This window comes from Cydia pomonella, chromosome 20 (assembly GCF_033807575.1).
Source record: "Cydia pomonella isolate Wapato2018A chromosome 20, ilCydPomo1, whole genome shotgun sequence".
NCBI lineage: Eukaryota > Metazoa > Arthropoda > Insecta > Lepidoptera > Tortricidae > Cydia > Cydia pomonella.
In genome coordinates, this window is record NC_084722.1 from 875,499 (window position 1) to 896,573 (window position 21,075).

Here is a 21,075-nt window from a genome sequence, read left to right on the forward strand (position 1 = left end):
GAAATACATGCAAGAGGATGTGGGTTCGAGACTCATTAATTTTTTTTTGTTATCAGTATTATCAAGTAGGTACCTATTATTAATAAATTATTTTATGAGAAATATGAGCGTTTTCCATAAAAATATTAAAAATCTGATTCTCACACATCATGATATTTTTGGGTTCTTCCAACTCAGAATCACTAGCATAATCAATCCTCGTGTTAAAAAAACCCGAAAATTTGTATTGAAATTTTAGTTTTACATTGAAATTTCTTTCACACTAAAATGTGACGTAATGGTATGGATATTTTAGGATATCTTTTTTTAATACTAGGGTGGAGAAGAGTCTAAGTAGAATGAACCTAAGAAAGTCCAAATTTGTAAGTCAGATTTTCCGGTATTTTTTTCAAAAAAAAACGCTGTTTTGTTCCAAAATTAAAGCAATCCCTTACTGCCCAGCCTTTAAAAAGTAGGTACTATTTTACAGTAGAATTAAAACATTTTTTTTACGATACATTTAATTAAATTACAGTGAGTTACAAAATTGCATGGCCTTCTATTTATAACCATTATAAAAAGAAATGAGATATTTACCATGTTTGTTTATATTATTGATTTGCCGATATTTTGACACAACTAGAAGTTTCACACAATGCCTAGAGATAGAAAATTATTTATTTATTTTATTAATTGTCAATTTCATTCAACGGATCACATCATATCCAATTTATGTGTATATGTATTGCATTGTTTTCTACCTAGTTGGTTATTAAATTCTGTTACTTCAATAATCTTTATCTACATAAAATAAACCAACGGAAGTTTAATAAAGTATATATTAAAATGAAGTACACAAAATCAGGAATTACATATGACAATATCATTCAAAATCGCCTCCTCTGGCTTTGACACAGGCCCTCAAACGACGAGGCCAGTCATCAATAGCGGCACGCACGATTGTCATGTCTAATTCCGTCACTGTCTTAACTATGGCCCGCTTGAGGGAGTTAAGATTTGTGTGGGGTTTAGCACAGGCTTTCTCCTCAATAACCTGCTATATGGCATAATCCAGGGGGTTAAGGTCCGGGCTGGAGGACGGCCAGTCTTCGTGGGCAATAAAGTCAATTTTGTTCCTTCGAAACCAGGCTTGAGTTGTTTTTGCCTTATGTGCAGGAGCTGAGTCCTGTTCAAAGATCCATGGCTGGTTTTGAAATAGGGTGTGGCTTAAGGGCTTCACTATTGGTTCGAGAACGGTTTCCAGTTTCCGGTTTTCACACCTTTTTCACAGAAATGAATCTGTGTTAGCCCTGAGTATGACACACCCAAAATCATGTTTGGCGGGTACCCACATTTGTGCAACGCAATAGGGTTGTTTCCATCTACAAATCTTAGGGCATAATTGTATCCCAAAAAATTTTTTGGATTATAAGAACATGTTAAACTACTTTTAGGGGACCTGTAATGACCATATTTTTGTAAATATTGAATTTAAAATATCTTTTGGCACACGTCACGTGACCAAACTCGAAACGTCATTGAAGATTCTGATGACGCCACAACTCTCGGATTGACACTGTTGACAGTTAGGCGATTAACAACAAATGACAAATATCAGTTGACAGTTCGTATCTTCTACGTGTGTATGTAGTTATGTGTCAAACCATAAACTGTGACGTCACACAATTTTCAAAGAGCGTTTTGGGCGCGAAAGCATCTTTCAAAATATATTTTGTTAATTTAACATATTTAAAGCCGTTTTTTGTATAAAAGCTGAATTTTAAGGCAACTTTTAGTTAATATAGAAAGTAATACAAGCGTTTCAAAAAATTGGAATACGATTCTCTTTTAGGCCCCAATTCATTATAGATACGACGAGATAAGCGTTATGTGTGGTATATAATTATAGCTCACAAATCCACCACATTATGTCATTTTTTATTTTTTCGGTAGCATTTGTTTTAACGGAAATAAAGAGGTTGCAAATCGAGTAACAGAACTTCAGAACAGATATCATTTGATATTTACCAGTCGCTTTTCGGTGAAGGAAAACATCGTGAGGAAACTGGACAAATCCCAACAAGGCTTAGTTTTACCCTCTGGGTTGGAAGGTCAGATGGCAGTGGCTTTCGTAAAAACTAGTGCCTACGCCAAATCTTGGGATTAGTTGTCAAAGCGGACCCCAAGCTCCATTGAGCCGTGGCAATATGCTGGGACAACGCTAGGAAGAAAGAAAGAAATCGAGTAACAGAACTTAGTAACCAACTAGGTATAATAGTTATGATGTAAATGTCCATATCATGTTGGAGTCATATATGTATTAGCCAACTAATTATTCAAGATCAATACACTTAGCTCCCTTATGTAAGGATACTGTTTAGTTTATATAGATATTTTGTCATTATAATACATTTTTCTAGATTAAATAAGCTAACTATAGTATTAAAAGTATTTGTAACGATCGATCACGTGAAGAGTCACGTGATCGATCCCTCCATCTTAAATATTGAACGAGCATTCGGGAGGTGACATTCGAACGATGACATTCGAACGATGACAGTCGATGCAAATTACAAGTGGTTACGTTGATTGTATTATTAGCAGGTCAGTACGTTTTGTTTTGTTAGAACTCGATACAATATAATTGCTTGTCTGAGCGACAAGCGTACTACTGTCGTGTGGTTAGTTAGATTGGAAGAGGTTATATTCATTGTGCCAAATAAATGTATTTTGATCACACCTACCGTTCTTTTAATATTATGGTTAGACCCCTTATATCTCAGAAGTGAGGATAGGCGAGTATTTTAACAAATCACTCGTTTATCCCGCCTGCAAAAGTTAATTAATCGGCCCTGGCACAATGAATACAATTACTGACGCATAACGACTGATGATATTGTTTGTCTATGTTTGACCACTTATTTTGACTAATAATTTTTTTATGTGAGGTTAGTGCTCACACTTAAATAATGTTAGCTTATAAGACAACTAAATAAATAAAAATAGTAAACGAAATAATAAAATATTGTAATGTAATAACATCATAAAACTGAATTAGCTTACGTGAGAAATATTAAACGAGTGCATACGTTAAAATTAAAACGTATGCTTGTCAGGACAAGGTCAGGACAGGATCTGAGTTGTTAGGACAAAAATAACAGTTACTTATTTTACACTAGATAATTATAATTTCCTCCTCCTACTTGCATCGGTTTCCTCATCACTGAACGTAGTTGCCACTTCGAGGGAACAGTTTCTCTTTGACAATTTACCGCCACCTCCATCTGTCGCCAAATGTAGGGCACCGTGGAGCCCGGATTGGTGGCGTGGAGCGTGGATTAATTTCCAATAAATCCAATAAGTAAAATATAAAACCTAAGGTTGATTGTTGCATTTTAATTAGAATAGTTTCATTTTTACTTCATTATACAATTAATTTCAATTACAACGGTCTGATTTAATAATGTTTTGATTGGTTCGCAATCAGCGACGGAATATATATATATATATAGACAACGCTCTCCATAGAGAATACCAGCCATACTGACACTGACAGCTACCCCTTCACCGTGAATATATCCTTGCAGCTTCGAATTATATTCAATAAACTAATTCCTGCTATTAAACAAAAAGTTGTGATTGATCAATAAAAGTTTTGATTGCCTATAATAAAATTCTATGCGTCAAACCGTTGTTGCGTTACAATATTTTGGCGTTGTCAAATCTTACAATAATTATACTAAGATGGAACCAATTCATATAAATTATTGTTTGACGCGTATTTATTGTCAAGATTAGGCATGTTTATACTTTATAAGTGTATGTCGGTACATACAAAATTTGAAACGTAATGTTAATATGTATTATGTATTTTGGAACAATGAAAGTACATACAAAATTTTATAAAATGCCAGTGTTGAATGTTTCCCAAGTTTAATATACGTTTTTAGTTATGTATCAATAAAATGTAAATAATACAAAACAACAACGCAATATGGAAAGAAACCTGAAGTTAAAATATTATAAGTGAGACGACGTTTTATTTTAATATTTTGAAATTTAATAAAGTATTTAACTATTTATCATACGACCTTTTGTTGGGATGTTACTAGATTCAATTGAACTCTCCGAGATATTTTCAGTACGTGCCATCTGAAATATTATTCTTAACTGAATATATTGTTTTGTTTTAAATATAATACATATGAAATAACCAAAAATATAAGTAAGCGTAAGAACAACCTTATCTTCAAGTCCCACTTATCCATTTTCTGTCTGATAGTAATAAATTTCTTTGAAATGTGCGCTACAAATTCGCGTGTTTGGCTAGGGAACCAAGTGAATCAACCTGGTGCCTGCCTGTTTAAAGTAACAGCATTTTTGTCCAAAGAATTTTTTGTTCCGGTCAGGGATTGTGCAACCGGTTTTATTTAATACCTGTAAATAAATTCTCAAACTAATACCGCTATAAAAAGAATAGCTATATTCCTATTAGAGGTATTGTTTTGATTTTGCTTTTGTTTTTACCGTTATATATAGACTATTTACAATATTAAATACCTTTATTCAATACCGCCATTCATTGTACTTGAAAGGTAAGATGTCAATCAGACACTACTACTAAATCACAACAAATAGATCTAATACTGTAACGTCACGTGATAATATTTTGCATAGCTGGCTGAAGTGTAGTAGTAGTACCTAGATTAATATTATTTGCTTCTGAAAGTAAATTATTTAAGTAACGATGTCCTTCATTTTTATTCGCAAAGGAAAAGCCTTGCCAAAGTACTAAGTCTGAAATATTCTGACAATTTAGCAATACGCAAAGCGCAACATCTTCGAAGTCACAAATAAAGGAGTGTATTGACATTGACATGTATAACCGGTAATGGTTTTTAAGGGTAAAATGTCAAATACAGATATTGTTGTCTAATGGCAAAATCACTAATAGACATGAGTACCGTTATTGATTATACCTGTAATCAAAGCTTTAGTGATAAAAATTGCAAAATACAACTATAACCGGATATACCTAATTTAAAACCGGTAGTCAGAATACCGGTAACGATCCTTGGTTCCGGTCCTTTGTGAAACTTGAATAAATAAAACAGGAAGTTTATCGGCAAGAAATTTGCACCGTACTTGATATTTTACATAAGAACAAGTAATTGGAGTTCCTTTAAAGTAAAATGTTGCATAACGCCATCTCATTCTGTCACCCCGTATCAAAGTATGCCCAAAAGGGCATGAGTTATTATGAAACTAATACATATAGTTACGACATTTGGTTTAGCGTATTAGTCTACAACAGTCTGTTAATTTAAATAATTATTTATCATGTTTAGGAATTAAACTTACACAAACCAATTAATCCCATTCTTCTTCTTGTGTTGTATTGAATTTTTGGTACCAATAAACGCACAATAAGGCATTTGATATAGGTTTCTGAATTAATAATTTTGTATGGGCTGACATGTTATGCCACAGAAGGCTGCTGTCGTACTAAAGCTGTCTAATTCCGCCTAGTACAGTCAATTCACTGATTTAAACCTTCACGATTTTTACACATCTTTAACTTATACAAATGGGACTTAATCGCTTAAGTTTTAAATTTACCTCCGACGTTTCAAGGACGGTGTTGTCGGAGAAGACTGGCTAAAGTTGACATCAACATTTACATTAGAAAATCGCGCGAGTTTTTCGAACTACCCGCACAGTCGATTCGTTTTCGGCACAGTAGCCGAGGGGTCATTTTTGAGCCCAAGTCAGTCTTTTATAGTTATTCTAGTTCGATGTTCGCAATAAAATGGTTTTTTTATTGTACTTTTATTGAAAATATATATTTTTACATTATGCTTAAAGTTAGATGCATGATGGTGTGGCAATGATGCAAACTTGCCTATTCTTTTTATTAGTTTTTTTTATTGTTCGAATTCCCTAGGTGAGCTTGAGTTTGCTCGTCTTACATTTATATGAACAAATTGAATAGTTGTTTATTCAAATAGTGATCAAATTATTGGTATAAAGAAAATAAACGATATGATAAATAAATCAATAATAAATCTATATAATAGATTCATATACATAAATACCTTGTGATGTTAGGATAATTTTAATGTAACATGACGAGGGGAATTAAGATGATTTTTATAAGGAAAATAATGAAACCGTTTTGACGCGGCCTGAGACGTTATTTCAGGCTGCGAAAAACACTTATAATTGATGCAAATTTAGAGTTTTGAAAATAACTGAAACTTGTTAAAATTTCAAATCTCATATATTGTGTAGAGATTCATTCATAACGGCCTGAAACGATATTTAAGGCTGCTGATAGCGACTGAAACTCGTGATAAATTCCAATGTTTTGACATTGCGTAAGGTATCATTAGAAATGGCTTGAAACGATATTTCAGGCTACTGAAAACGACTAAAACTTGATTTAAAATTAATATATTTTTATATAGTGTAGTTTTATCAGAAAGGACCTGACATGTCGCTTTCTGAAAACTCTCAGGACTTGATGAAATTTAATAAATTGGCAGGGGTGATATTTCGGGCTGTTACAGCTTGTTGGAAATGCTAATATTATAGTTTTAATGGTATTAGAAATTAATAATAAAACTTAACTGAAATCAAGGTATCCTGTCGGCTGATAGAGCTCTTTTAAAAGAACAACGTGTTTTCTACCTAATCATATTTTAAGCATATGTTGCAAAATGCCGCATCGTAATGTTTTTGTAAGGACGATTAAAAATTTGAATGAACAATGATATTATCCGAACAAATCTAAGTTTCAGTGATGGACGCAAATGACGATAAGGTCAGCAATAATGGGCGCAGAGAGAAGCGCAGCTCCGATCATAATGTCGCGGAAGTGGACGTTAACGAATGTGAGATTCGGGAACGTCCAACGCCTAAATCATCTACCATGCCAAGTGAGGGAGCGGAAGGGAGCCTGAAAGGTAGGTAAAGCCGCAAACACTTGCTGTATGATGAAGAGTATGATTGCGAGTTACGGTGTGAGAGAGCGCCACGTTCACGAACACCAAATTTGGGTCCAGACATGTTCCGTGCAGTTGAAGCATGTCGCCATAGACGCACGGGCGCGCAAGAAATTGCGGATGGTAGTGGAGTTCCTCTTATGAAGACAACTAGCATAATTATAAGCATCCGCGACATCATGTAAGTCCAATACGGTATGGACGCATGGAGAGAAAGGGGCACTATGTTTATAGTAGTAGGTCTGATGACGACTATCGTGTAACCTCTGAACATAAAAGGTTGTACTCTCACTCTCCATGCGTCGATCGTGTCGTAGATAGTAAGTAGACTACCTGAATGAATCTGGTGAAAATTCTATAAGTAAATTTCTAATCATCGTAAAGATGTTGAAGAGATGAAGATTCTCGAGTTCGATCCAATATCGAAAGATCAAACCATTCCTACATGGCTTACAAAAGTAGAGGAGTGTGCTGAGACTTACGGGTGGGCAGAGAAAGAGATTATACATTTCACGCTTCTGAAACTTACAGGTCTTGCTAAATGTTGGTACCAGGGTCTCAGCACTAACCTATACACGTGGTCAGAGTGGAAAAGGAAGCTTGTAGAATTATTTCCAAGTCGTGATGATTACACGGAAGTTTTAATAACTATGCTGTCCAAGAAAGCTCGATATGGAGATTCACTTGAGCACTATTACTATGATAAACTTAATTAATTATTATTTTATTATTATCTTTATTTGTCTTGGGTGTTAAGTTAGTAAAAGTAAAATAAAAAAAAATAAAAACATACGATGATATTGGGACGACGACACTGAAAGTCCAAATGGAATGGGTCTGAGTAATCATCATGGCTAGTTAGCATGGCTAATAGTCTAGGATATAGGTAATTTAGATTAATTGATATTTTTTGTGAATATTGCACTATTGTTATAAAATAAATGCTTTCGATTAGGCTTTGTAGACGTTAATAAATTAAATTATAATTCAAATTAAGTTATGTGAGCTGTATACTTTATGAAACTGCTAGCTTAACAGTCTAGGCGTGATTCATTTATTTAGTATAGATTTCATGTTGACACTTGGAGAGACAGTACATCTCCAAATCTTATTAGTATTAGTACTCTGACATTGGGGACCTTTTACATCTCCAGATTTAATGTATTATTTACCATAGAGACAATATGTCTCTGTTTTACTGTAGTCATTATTTATTTTAAGATAATTATAATGTAATGTTTACCTAGGTATTGGCCGTTGTATTTGTAAATGTTGTTTTATTTTTTCATGTCACTACATGATGTTACTATAAATGTTGTATTGACTTGTAAAAGAGTCCTTGAGGTCTACTTGCAGATTTACTTTTAGAATTTTGAAATTCGTATTGCTTAGTTAAAATACTTTATTTTGTAATATACTGATATGAAACGAGTAAATCTAAAATGTAACCTAATGGTAAATGTAGGTGAGCAAAGGGACTTGCTCTAGCAGGATGGCCGAGCTGTAAGGATACTGTTTAGTTTATATAGATATTTTGTCATTATAATACATTTTTCTAGATTAAATAAGCTAACTATAGTATTAAAAGTATTTGTAACGATCGATCACGTGAAGAGTCACGTGATCGATCCCTCCATCTTAAATATTGAACGAGCATTCGGGAGGTGACATTCGAACGATGACATTCGAACGATGACAGTCGATGCAAATTACAAGTGGTTACGTTGATTGTATTATTAGCAGGTCAGTACGTTTTGTTTTGTTAGAACTCGATACAATATAATTGCTTGTCTGAGCGACAAGCGTACTACTGTCGTGTGGTTAGTTAGATTGGAAGAGGTTATATTCATTGTGCCAAATAAATGTATTTTGATCACACCTACCGTTCTTTTAATATTATGGTTAGACCCCTTATACTTAGGTATTTGCCTAAGTACAATCTCGGGCAAAATTGAGTTTTATAAAAGTGAACTAGTTTCTAGGTCATATTTTCTATGAATTGGTCATTTTTGTAGACTCCAATTACAGTTACACTTTTCCTGGTTTTTCGCGGACCAGAATATCGATGATTTTTGTAACTTGATTTAGACGTTGCTATCATTTTCAATCCAAAAACACATAAAATCACAATTCAGAACATGCGGCAGCTTTGTTTTCTATCAAGTACCTCAAGCACCAGGGCGGCTACCGGGAAAATCGAAATTCGTCAATTTCGGGCATTTTTCTCTGTCACTCTAATTACGTCTTAGTGAGAGTAAAAGAGAAAGATCCCCACAATTTGCGAATTTAGGTTTTCGCGGTAGGCCCCCAGGTCCTGTCAAGTTTCAGCAGTGTTGCCAGGTGAGCGGAAGAGAATTATCGTACTTGAGTGTCAATATTATTGTACCGTTGAAAAAAATATCGTACGCCAATCAAAAAGGCAGCCCCTAAAAATGTCTTGCAAAATAAGCTTAAACTTCCAATTAATAATAAAAAAAGACAATTTTCGTCTAAATTGCGCAAAAAATCTGTTTATGTTTGTGAATTTTTGGGATAGACTCAAACGGTATACAGGAAATTGTGACATTTTAAATTTTAAACTTACACCAAGGAGCCGAACACCCAAAAGATACTAATTTTAGCCTATTTCTGAGAGAAAGTGTCATATTTTGCTTCAAATTACTAGACTTTTAAGGTGGCATCGTCCAAGGGCTGAAATTATAGTACTTTAGTGTACGATAATGCTCTTTGGAACATTACGTCATACCGGGGCCCAAATTATCGTACTATGTGCGACAATTATCGTACGCCTGGTCACACTGAGTGTCAGTGTCGACAGAGTCAGCTAAAAACGCGTCAAACATCGCAACGTCGCGCCGATGCATGGAGTGGCAACGCCGCAATGTATTTGTACACGACATTTGTCACACACACATGAGTAAAATTTATAAAAATATAACGTTGATTATTGCATGATTTCTGTATGAAACAAAGTTTTTCTATTAATTTAGCGCAAATGAATATTCGAAAGTAGATAGATGCGCAACTATTTATTTAATAATATTGTGTAATTAATTAATTAATAGCGATTGTTTTTTGTATGAAAATCGAACCACCTTAATAATAAGTTTATATAACGTTTCTAGCGGGACATAACGCGAACTTTAAAAAATGTAATGCTTTTTCTACCTTTATCACTCGAATATGTAAGAGCAAGAGAGATAAATAGACGAAACTTACTAGTTCAAGGTAACCACTCGTTTTATTGTCAAAGTTCCGAATTAAACAAACTTATTCTTCGGTGACATTTTTAGCGTTTATAAGCGACTATACGGATCCAGCATTTGCCGCTCATTCGGTTCTCCTATTGCACGCAAGATGTCAGTACTAGAGAGGATTTGAAAAATCATAATTAAGTAGTTTAGTGCCATTTATTGAGCAGTAATAATTTAAAAAAATATATAAATTACTTTTTCATTATATTTCAGGCATGCAAAGTGATGTAAATGGTTACAAAAGTAACTCTATATGAATGACATTTTTTAGTTCCAGTTTACGCCGCAGCGCATGATGAAAATTATTAATATCATCTTCCCTGGACACTTTCGGTCTTTGGTGTCATATAAGTAATTAATACTTAATTGAAGACCTTCCAAATAGGATATGACTCAATTGTATATACCAATAGTAAAAATTACCCAAACTGCTACCAAGGCTCCATCTAGTGCCAGGTAGAACAAACAAAGCGGCATTTACCACAATTAATTAACGAAAAAACTCGTTTTATTACCGCCCCTGCAAGCATTTGAGTGCAAGTATATATATATTAAAATACCTTATAAAAATGTCTTTTAAATGATATATATGGCTTGAGTATACAAGCAAGTTTCAGTGTTTAATAGCAGTATTTTTAATTCAAGCATATGTTATATCAACTAATTCCAGCCCTGTACGTACTTAAACGTAAGTAGTGGTAAACAGAAATCTAGAATTTCTCATATTCTTTCATACAAAACACCTAACAACCGGCTACGTAACAAGTACTTTGTAAAACAACAGTTTATATTCGCCACTCTTTTTTTTTAATTGCTCAGTCCCTGCACGTTATCCAAAGTTGGTGTCATACAATAAAATAATGCTAAGAGTAAACCCTTTCAAACGAGATATGTCTCAACAGTATACATCCATGGGACAAATTGCCCATTCTCCTTTATTTAGATACACACTTAGACATTCATAAATAAATAAATATTATATGGACATTCTTGCACAAATTAACTAAGGGTCCCTCGGTAAGCTCAAGAAGCCTTGTGTTGTGGGTACTCAGACAACGATATATAATTATAATATACAAATACTTAAATAACTCAGTAACAGATATCAGGACACATCAGGACGATCGGCTTCATAGGCAGGAATATATTATCGCAAAAATGACCACCCTATAACATATTATTTTTCATTTTTTGACGTGACAACGTCTTATAATTCGATGGAGCCGGTTGCACGCACGAAAAAACATGACTCATGTGGCGTTACTTCGCTCTGAGGCGTTCCATTTAAGGCTTGAAGTGCAAGCGAGAGCGCGCAACGAGCGACAAAGAGGCACAATCGGCCTCCGCGTTCGGCAGCAATTGTATTTATGCGTACAAATAAATGTAACTTGATCAATTCAATTGTGATTTCCATTTACCTCCTTCTCTATATCCATACAAAATATCTATCAAACAAATAAAATTAAAATTTTCTTTTGAAAAATGAAACCATTCCATCAGTATTTTCTTATGACGTTGTCACGTTCAACTATCGTCAGTAAACCGACTTTATTTTAAACCCGCAAATATCAGTTTCCTCTTACTCTGTTCTTTTATATATTAATCGACGTGTGTTTAGGTTTAATTAGTTTTAAGTATGTGTGTGTGTGTTTTATATTATTATGTATGTTTTTAACATGTACTTTTATACCGTATTAAACGATTTGAATTGATTTTTTAATGATATAGGAGGTAAATGAGGAAACGAATCTACTGGTAAACTATTATCGTTGCCCATGGACACCTGCTACATCAGGGTTAAGTACATTAACGTTCCGTAGCGAATGAAACGCAACTGTTTCTGTCACACTAATGGGGAAGAGTGATAGAGATACGGAGCGTTAATGCTTGGCATGTTGGCTACGCGGGCAGTGCTCTAGAGCAGAAACGTATTATTTTCTGCATACTACGAGTACTATAACAACGAGCCACTTTCAGAGCAGGATAAATAAATAAAAAATTACAGACATAGAAACTAATTTGCAGCTAAACGGAAGAACGCTACGCTACGGAGAAAGATTGGCATCTTGTCTATGCACCCCATACGCACCCTGAGGGTTTTCAAGTGCGTTGCCGGTATTTAAGGTGAGAATAGGTAGTAGTAAATAGGTGGTAGGCTCTTTTCGTGAAACTTTGAATTTAAGTGTATACAAGAAATGTACATTTTATCCAAATAGATGACCTTGATTTTTAATTTTCTTTCTTATATTAAGACAGAACAATACTTATCTGCAAAAAATATCTATGAAGGCAAAACAAACCTCGATGGTACTATAATATTGCATTGTTACCCGACTTACATATGCGAAACCACGAGGCGAGTCAAATTTAACTTGCAAGATTTGATTACAGACTAATACTTGAAAAAATTGTATGAAACAACTTACTTAAATTAAAACCAACATTTCACTTGTTCTTAGACCATGTCCAATTAGTATAAATTGTATGACTTTTCCGAAGCTTCAATGCTTTTTCGTGTAAACTCTTTTCCTTAAAGAAACCCCACCTCATATACCAACCGTAGAAGCGATATTAGATTTTATACCGTTTTCTAACACAATGAATTCGAAATTCAAATTGAATCTAACCTGTACTAACGTAGGCACACGAGGGTAGAAAATGTGATACTTCAAATCCTATCCAAGAAGTAATTGGGTGTTTCAATGCAATATAAAATATAGTTTTACTCACAGTTCTCTATTTTTGTCTCTTGATCTCCGCACCGCAAAATAAAGCGAACTAAAACGCAATTAACAATGTGTTCAAATGAATAGGCACATTAACAATTCTTGAATAACAATTGGTTAGAAGCTACAGCGACTACAGTGCCTCTTTTAGCAAAATGAGGAAACGTTGGTAGTGCTGTCTCGTTAGTTTTGCTACTTGGCACTAGATGGCGGTGCAGCTGTCGTACTACTTATGTTTAGTAAACTTTTAACTGTGTGTAAAAATTAGAATGTATTTAATTAATAATTGATTATTGATAACATGTATTTTTATTGCTTATTTTAATTATTACGTATAATATGTGAGATGTAAATTAAATAACAATCAGTTTGAATTTGAACTAGCATTAGTGATTACAGCGCCTCTTTTAGCAAATTGTGAAAACATTTGACAGCAAAATGCACTCGCGTTATTTGTTCTACTCTCCACTAGATGGTAGTAGTAAGCTTATTTAAGTTTAGCAGTACTTGGTTATACCACGTTATAGGTACAATTTTATTTCATTACTTTCGTATTCTAAAACCAATATGTTTTTATACATTTTAATGTGTTAAAATATTAAGATAAAAAGTGCGGCTGGTGACCCCGTTCCTGACAAACTTTGTATAACAAACTTGGTAACCATAGCAACGGTTTGTTTACATTTCTGTTGAGTGACAGTTGTTGTTCCTAGTTATTTTATTCAAAATGCCTTTAAAACCAAGTGAACCGCAGCCTAAAAGTTCGTGTGATAAACATAAATGTAACAAACCTTCTACTGAGAAGATAAAAATGCCGAAGAAGTTGTTAATATCTAAAAAGTGGCACCCCGACTGTGCGCATGAAGTGACAACTAAATCTGCTGGTATAATCACCTCTAAACCACCCAGAAATAAGCCGAATAAAACATCAAATTCTTTACCTGTTGTGCCAAAACAAAGTAAAATTCTGGATTTTTGCAAAACGTGTGGAGATACTGATGATATAGAGACAGCTGTAGCTGTGTTTTCCAATACTGTAACAAATTCTACAAGCAAAACTAGTGCTGTGTCCTCTAAAAATAGTAAACATGCTGTGTCTCCTAAATATAGCCAACAGGAATTGAAAACTGACTCTCAGAAAATAAAAATGGAAACTAAAGTTGTAAAACAATATTACAAAAACGAAAAATATGCAGATTCTAAATCTACAATAGACTATACAAAAACATCTTGCAGAGATGTCAAAATTAACACGAAAAAGAGTAAGGGAGCATTGAAAACTGATAAAAAAATTAAAATTGAAGAGGAAGTGGTACAAGAGCATTATTTAAATGAAAAATTTGCTGATTTATACGATTCTATGCATGATTTCGACACTATAGGCAGAAATGGTCAAGTACTGGATACTATTACTGAAGTGAATGAAAAACAAGTATCGTCTGATAATAAATCTACATTATCTCAAGAAAAATCTTCTGAAGAATCAAATATATTTACTTTACCTTCAGAAGACGAAGTAAGTTTGAAGAAACTTAAAGAATTCAGAGAGAAAAATTACTTTGAATGTCATTCCTCCAAAAACAGAATTGCAAGTAAGGGAAGCGTGATATCTCTTCAAGATCATAAATGTAGATACAGATTATATTTGAATGACAGACTATTTCCTGTAGCAATAGACAATGATCACAATGACAACATACGATGCGTTGACTGTCATTTACCTCTAGAACTAGCTCAAGAAGAAGACAAAGTAAATGGCACTATACAAGCGAAAGTAAAACTAGGTTCAGAAACTCAAGACATGGTGTTACTTCTTCCGATAAAAGAGCCTTTGATAATTAAACAGAAGAGAAAAGAAAAGAACGATGACGATGTAGTGTACTTCGGGTTGATAAAAATGGATCAAAATGGAAATTCAATGTTTAATCCTACTTTACCGAGTGATTCTTTGGCATTGAGGTATCAGAGGGGATATAGACAATTTAATGATGTTCAAAGCTATAGGTATGATAAGATCGAAGATTCTGATGTTATCTATATTTAGTGATGAATATACGTTATTATGTTTATATCAGTTTATATCATTATAATATAAGTAGGTATTTTTTTATTTATTTACTAGCTGTGCCCGCGGCTCCGCCCGCGTGGAATTCGGTTTCTGTTATTAAGCGGCTATTTCGCCCCTAATTTCTCTCCCTCTCCCATGGAGGTGGAACTTGAAGTAAAGTTGACAGATAGATACGCTAGAGGACTATAGTCCAGATAAAATATTTTACAATTAGGTACCACTTAAACTACAGTCCAAAATCAAGAATCTTTTTCGCGCTTATTCAATTTTTTGAGGTGATTTAAACGACATAGAGTAGTAGGTGTATATCGGACAATACAGTACCATTTTTGTATTTTTATGTGCTTGACTGTACCTATCCAAATCATGTCCATGGCAAATATCATCCAAATCGGTCCATGAAAAGGTAAGAAATATAAACATAGAAATCCATACTTCCTAACATACTTTCGGATTTAGGTGTATTAATATTAGTTAGAAGTAAGATGAGAGGAAAGGAGAAGAGATATCAAAATCTTGAGGCCGAGCATTTGCATTTTATTTATAGTTATGTTTATGTATGTACACCCAAATATATACATACAATTATATCTACAGTTACATACAAATAAGTAGGTATGTAAAGTATATTTACATAACATTGACATTTTACAATATTTCTTTGTACACCATATTGTTAGTCTCCCTGGCGGGCATTAGCACGAATAGCTTCGTGCAGCTGGTAACGCGCAAACACGCCACGTAGAGCTGCCCGTGCGCAAGTCCATGCCGGCGGCGGTAAAGTCTGCCCCTGCGACTTATTGATGGTCATGGCAAAGTAGACGCTCAAGGATCACTGTAGGCGCTTGAAGCGGAACGGGAACTTGCTCAGGATGAGGGGCATGCGCGGGAGGAACACGGCTTCTCCGGCGCCGTACCCCATCAGGATCTCCGCCTCGATGATGTTTCGCTGCAGTTGCACTACTTTTAGCCGGGTTCCGTTGCATAACGTGTGCTAGGAATCCTGAAGCACTCGATGAGTTTAGGAACTCCACCGGGTATGTTGTCACGTTGCCTTCATCCAAGCCAGTGTTAGAGGAATTATATACTGCATGTTCACCTTCGATTTCCGCGCATTAACTGCCGCTGCCTATTCCTTTTTTGCGTGAGTATGGCTCTCTCACAAACCCAAGATTTCTCACGCTGCGTCACCTGTGTCAGCTAGGTCTCCGTTCCGAATGAGGTTTTCACGGACGGAAGGAACGATTCTGCATAACGTCTCTGGTAGTCGTGGCTACGTCTGAAATCACGATCGTCGCTAGTTTCGAGCGATCTCACAGATTGCGTACGATGTCTTTGGGATCGCAACGGAGACTCGCGCTGGCATGCCGTTTCAGCCGAAAGCGAAGCGGCCTGCCTGGCTAGAGCGCCACTGAGTCTCTTACCGTGGTCTTCCTCAGACTCCTGAGACCGTGCCCCTTGTAGCCTTAATGCGTTGCGAGACTTTCGCGAAAGATTTAATTTTTTTCGGGAAGGCATTTAAACGCGTATAAAATGCGAGTTCCAAATCGTTTGACATTTACTCCGCAAACGTCAGAGAAAACTGTTTTTTTTTAAAGTACCCACCTTCGTGTCCATCATTAAGTGCTTAAAGAAGGCTATACGTATGAATATGGATGAGATATAATTACGATTAGGTATAATTCATGACGGAGAAAATTAATATTTTTTAAATAATTATGCAATTATGCGCGTGTTGATTTTACCACTAATACGTAAGTATTTAAGTAAACTCATTTTTAGTTTACTTGATTACTAAATGTTTACTCAGTTCCCCAAAAGATAGCACTGTGCAATGTGTGACAATCAATTTACTGTTAAATACAATTAAATGTATGATATCCGTACCCCCTCTTCTAAATTTAGAGTTAATTTGGCAAAATCCTTCCTTGGTCGTTTAATTTCAGCGCCATCTGTTAGTTTAGCAGGGTACTCGATAGGCGTAGCATATATTTCAAAAAAGTTTGCACCTCCTTCAAACCAAAAAAAAAACTAAAAAAGTTTGCACCTTCTTCTTTCCTTTTTTGTAGCGCCATAAGATTCAGGTGCAAACTTAATCGAGTGTAGTGGCTAACCCCCCCTTCTAGGGGTTGAATTTTTTTAGCCTATAACTTGGACGGGAATTTTCTCGACAGATTAGTAAAGTTTGCATCAAAATCCGTTTAGCCGTTTTCACGTGATGCGCGGTTAAATAAACAGACAAACAGATAAACAGACAAACAGACAAAAATTCTAAAAACTGTTGTAACGTGTTCTGTTATCGATTCTAAGTATCCCCAGCCAATTTTTTTTCGAATATCTTCCATGTACAGACTTTCGACCCTCTTCAGCTTTATTATATGTATAGATACGGATTAATATTAGGTACCCGAGTAGTATAAGTTTAGTGTTTCCAAGTAACACTTGCTCTCTAGTATATGTTTAAAGACCTGAAATTGTACGTCTGTATGATTACAAAATATTATATACAATGTACAAAGGCGAACTTATCCCTATAATGGATCTCTTCCAGTCAACCTTTGAGCAATGTACGTTCTTTCAATAACTATTTATTATCTTTCAGACAACCGATAGGTACGAGTATAATGCACATTCATTACCATACCGGTTATACATTCCTTATTTTATAGTCATTGGTGTTTACATCATGTAAATATTTACGTATGAATAACAATAATGTAACTTCCATAGATTTCGCATGAATTAAATCTCTGGACACTCAAATTATAATCACAGATTTTCCATCAACCGCATTCGAGGGGAGCCAGTGCTGTCAAACTGGTCTATCTTGACAGACATTCAGATGTACTCTCAGAGTAAACAACAATTGAGGTGGATATACATTGATGTCATCATAAATTCATACGGAGACAACTTAACTAGTAGTTCGTGTCATCCACGATGACGCGCAGATTTGTCAAATCTAACCTTTAATAATATGACAATAGGAGTCAAGGCAAGCGTCTTCGTGAATGACACGATCTCTACTTAATTAAGTTTTCCCATAAAATGATGATTAATGGAACAAAACGACACATTTTGTTTTACAAGAGGGCAATGTTGTTAATGTATTGGTAACTAAGCGAGCGAAATATTCCAAAAAAAAACCGGCCGGCCAAAACCGGCAAATTTACGGTTTTCGCAATTTTTAGGGTTCCGTAGCCAAATGGCAAAAAACGGAACCCTTATAGATTCGTCATGTCCGTCTGTCTGTCCGATTATGTCACAGCCACTTTTTCCCGAAACTATAAGAGCTATACTGTTCAAACTTAGTAAGTGGATGTATTCTATAAACCGCATTGAGATTTTCACACAAAAATAGAAAAAAAAAACAATAAATTTTGGGGGTTCCCCATACTTCGAACTGAAACTCAAAAAATCTTTTTTCATCAAACCCATACGTGTGGGGTATCTATGGACAGGTCTTCAAAAATGATATTGAGGTTTCTAATATCATTTTTTTCTAAAATGAATAGTTTGCGCGAGAGACACTTCCAAAGTGGTAAAATGTGTCCCCCCCCCCCCCCCGTAACTTATAAAATAACAGAATGAAAAATCTAAAAAAAATATATGATATTCATTGCCATGCAAACTTCCGCCGAAAATTGGTTTGAACGAGATCTAGGAAGTAGTTTTTTTTGAATACGTCATAAAAAAAAAAATTTTTTTTTTCATTAAACACATACTTGTCTTCAAAAATGATATTTAGGTTCCTAATATAATTTTTTTCTAAACTGAATAGTTTGCGCGAGAGACACTTCCAAAGTGAAAAAAATGTGTGTCCCCCCCTGTAACTTCTAAAATAACAGAATGAAAAATCTAAAAAAAATACATGATATACATTACCATGCAAACTTCCACCGAAAATTGGTTTGAACGAGATCTAGTAAGTAGTTTTTTTAATAAGTCATAAAAAAAATTTTTTTTTTCATCAAACCCATACGTGTGGGGACTTCAAAAATGATATTGAAGTTTCTAATATTTTTTTTTTTTAAACTGAATAGTTTGCGCGAGAGACACTTCCAAAATGGTAAAATGTGTGTCCAAAGTGGTAAAATGTTGAACGAGATCTAGTAAATAGATTTTTTTTAATACGTCATAAATGGTACGGAACCCTTCATGGGCGAGTCCGACTGGCACTTGGCCGCTTTTTACTTTATCTGTGCTATAAGATTTTACTTCGTACCAAATTTCAAGATTCTGAGTTCACGGGAAGTACCCTGTAGGTTTTGATTCCCTTGCGAGAGTCAAAAATTTGCGGCATAAAAGGCTGTATCTTTTGATTGCGTTGGCTTAGAAGTTTGATTTTTTCCTTTCGAGGTACGGAACCCTAAAAAAGCCTAAAAGTGAAATCTTAAGCATTGCTAGTGTCTCGAGGCATGAGGGTTAAACAAACTTTGCTTCCGAGTGAAACACATAATTTATTACCACACCAACACGAGGATAATACTAAGGGTAAAAAATTACAAATCAGGTTCAAATGAAAGTTGTTAGGTAATAATTCAAAATCATCATTAAAAGTTTAAAAGGGGCAAAGTTGTCGTTTAACCGCTTGTGCTAATATTGTTAGCCGAGCGTGCGAAAGATTTCAAAATTTGAATCTTTAGCGTTGCGAGGGTTTCAAGGCTCCAGAGGAGTTACATGCGCGTTGCGTTAAATTTGGATTACACGCATTTAGGGCCAAATGAAAGTATTACAACGATTTCCAGCTTGCTAGGGATAAATTCTTCGAAATATCTCTAATTTGATTGGCCTAGAAGCATGCTTTTGTATCCATCTGACGAAGTTTTCGTTACAGATATCTTACATACATACATACATAATAAACTAGATGATTGTAAAAGTTTCGTTTTGGTCATTCAATAAACAATTATAATATTGATAATACAATAATTAATAGAAAGGCCTAAACTCAAAAAGGCATGTAACTCCTCTGGAGTTGCAGGCGTACATAGGCTAACGGAGACTACTTACAATCAGGCGGGCCGTATGCTCGTTTACCACCGACGTAGTATTTGAAAAAAAAAAATTGTTTCTGGAACTCAGGAGGTTAATCGTCATAAGATGATTGCGTCGCTTGCAAGATATCAATCATTCCACGTAATTAGTCTATCAAGTATAGGAATATTTATTCCAATCATAATTACTACTCGTATAAGTTTGCCCTTCAAGTCATCATCATTAAAAAATCAATTAATCATTATTAAAAAAAAGATTACTGGATTGTACAGGAGGCAAACAAGCAGATGGATCACCTGATGGTAAGCGATTACCGCCGCCCATGGACACCTGCAACACCAGGGTGGAAAATGTGAAGATTAAATATATATTATGACTATATATGACGATATATGATGATATATGACGTCGAATCCTACATCCACAATGACGGGCCGCGGGATGTACAATCAAGGTAATAAATATCGATACGGACAAAGTGACAAAAATATGTACACACTACCTTAATGTATAGGCAATAAGGCCGTGTATACATATTTTTGGCACTTTTCCCGTTTCGATATTTAATACCTTGACTGTCCTGGTGCGCACCGTCCCTACTTTAGCGGCATTATGCTTACACATACACACACACACACACACACACAATAATTATCGATTGACAGCTGATGGGGTGGTTGGCCGTTGGCTCCCGACCAATTATGTCATTTAAATTTCAAATTCGATTAACAGGGAATATTAAGGGAATAAACAAGAAAATCGAAATTTCGTTATCTGACCTCTATCACTCTTGCACATTCGAGCCGTAAAGAGGCCTTGATGCATCAATGTCATATTCAATGTTATATTTTTTCTGTTTCTTTCTCTATATGTATTGTATAACTGTGTACTTATACTGAAATAAATTATATTCTATTCTATTCTATTCTATTCTATTCTATTCTATTCTATTCTATTATATTCTATTCTATTCTATTCTATTCTATTCTATTCTATTCTATTCTATTCTATTCTATTCTATTCTATTCTATTCTATTCTATTCTAT

At 34.8% G+C, this 21,075-nt stretch overlaps 1 protein-coding gene and 1 long non-coding RNA gene across 2 annotated transcripts; both read left to right on the top strand.

The window, feature by feature from the left end:
* The first annotated feature begins 1,427 nt into the window (after positions 1-1,427).
* Positions 1,428-9,171, top strand: LOC133528738 (uncharacterized). The gene is made up of 2 exons (XR_009801046.1): positions 1,428-2,343; positions 8,905-9,171. It is a non-coding gene; the product is annotated as an uncharacterized LOC133528738 (long non-coding RNA).
* Positions 9,172-13,618: 4,447 nt separating this feature from the next.
* On the top strand, positions 13,619-15,034 carry LOC133529105 (uncharacterized). Its single transcript, XM_061866726.1, has one exon. The coding sequence runs from the start codon at positions 13,691-13,693 to the stop codon at positions 15,005-15,007; it is 1,317 nt and encodes a 438-aa protein (XP_061722710.1). The 5' UTR covers positions 13,619-13,690; the 3' UTR covers positions 15,008-15,034.
* Positions 15,035-21,075: the final 6,041 nt, after the last annotated feature.

What these genes read in the sequence shown, in the direction of transcription:
- LOC133529105 (XM_061866726.1), top strand. Translation starts at nt 13,691, where the DNA reads ATGCCTTTAAAACCAAGTGAACCGCAGCCTAAAAGTTCGTGTGATAAA.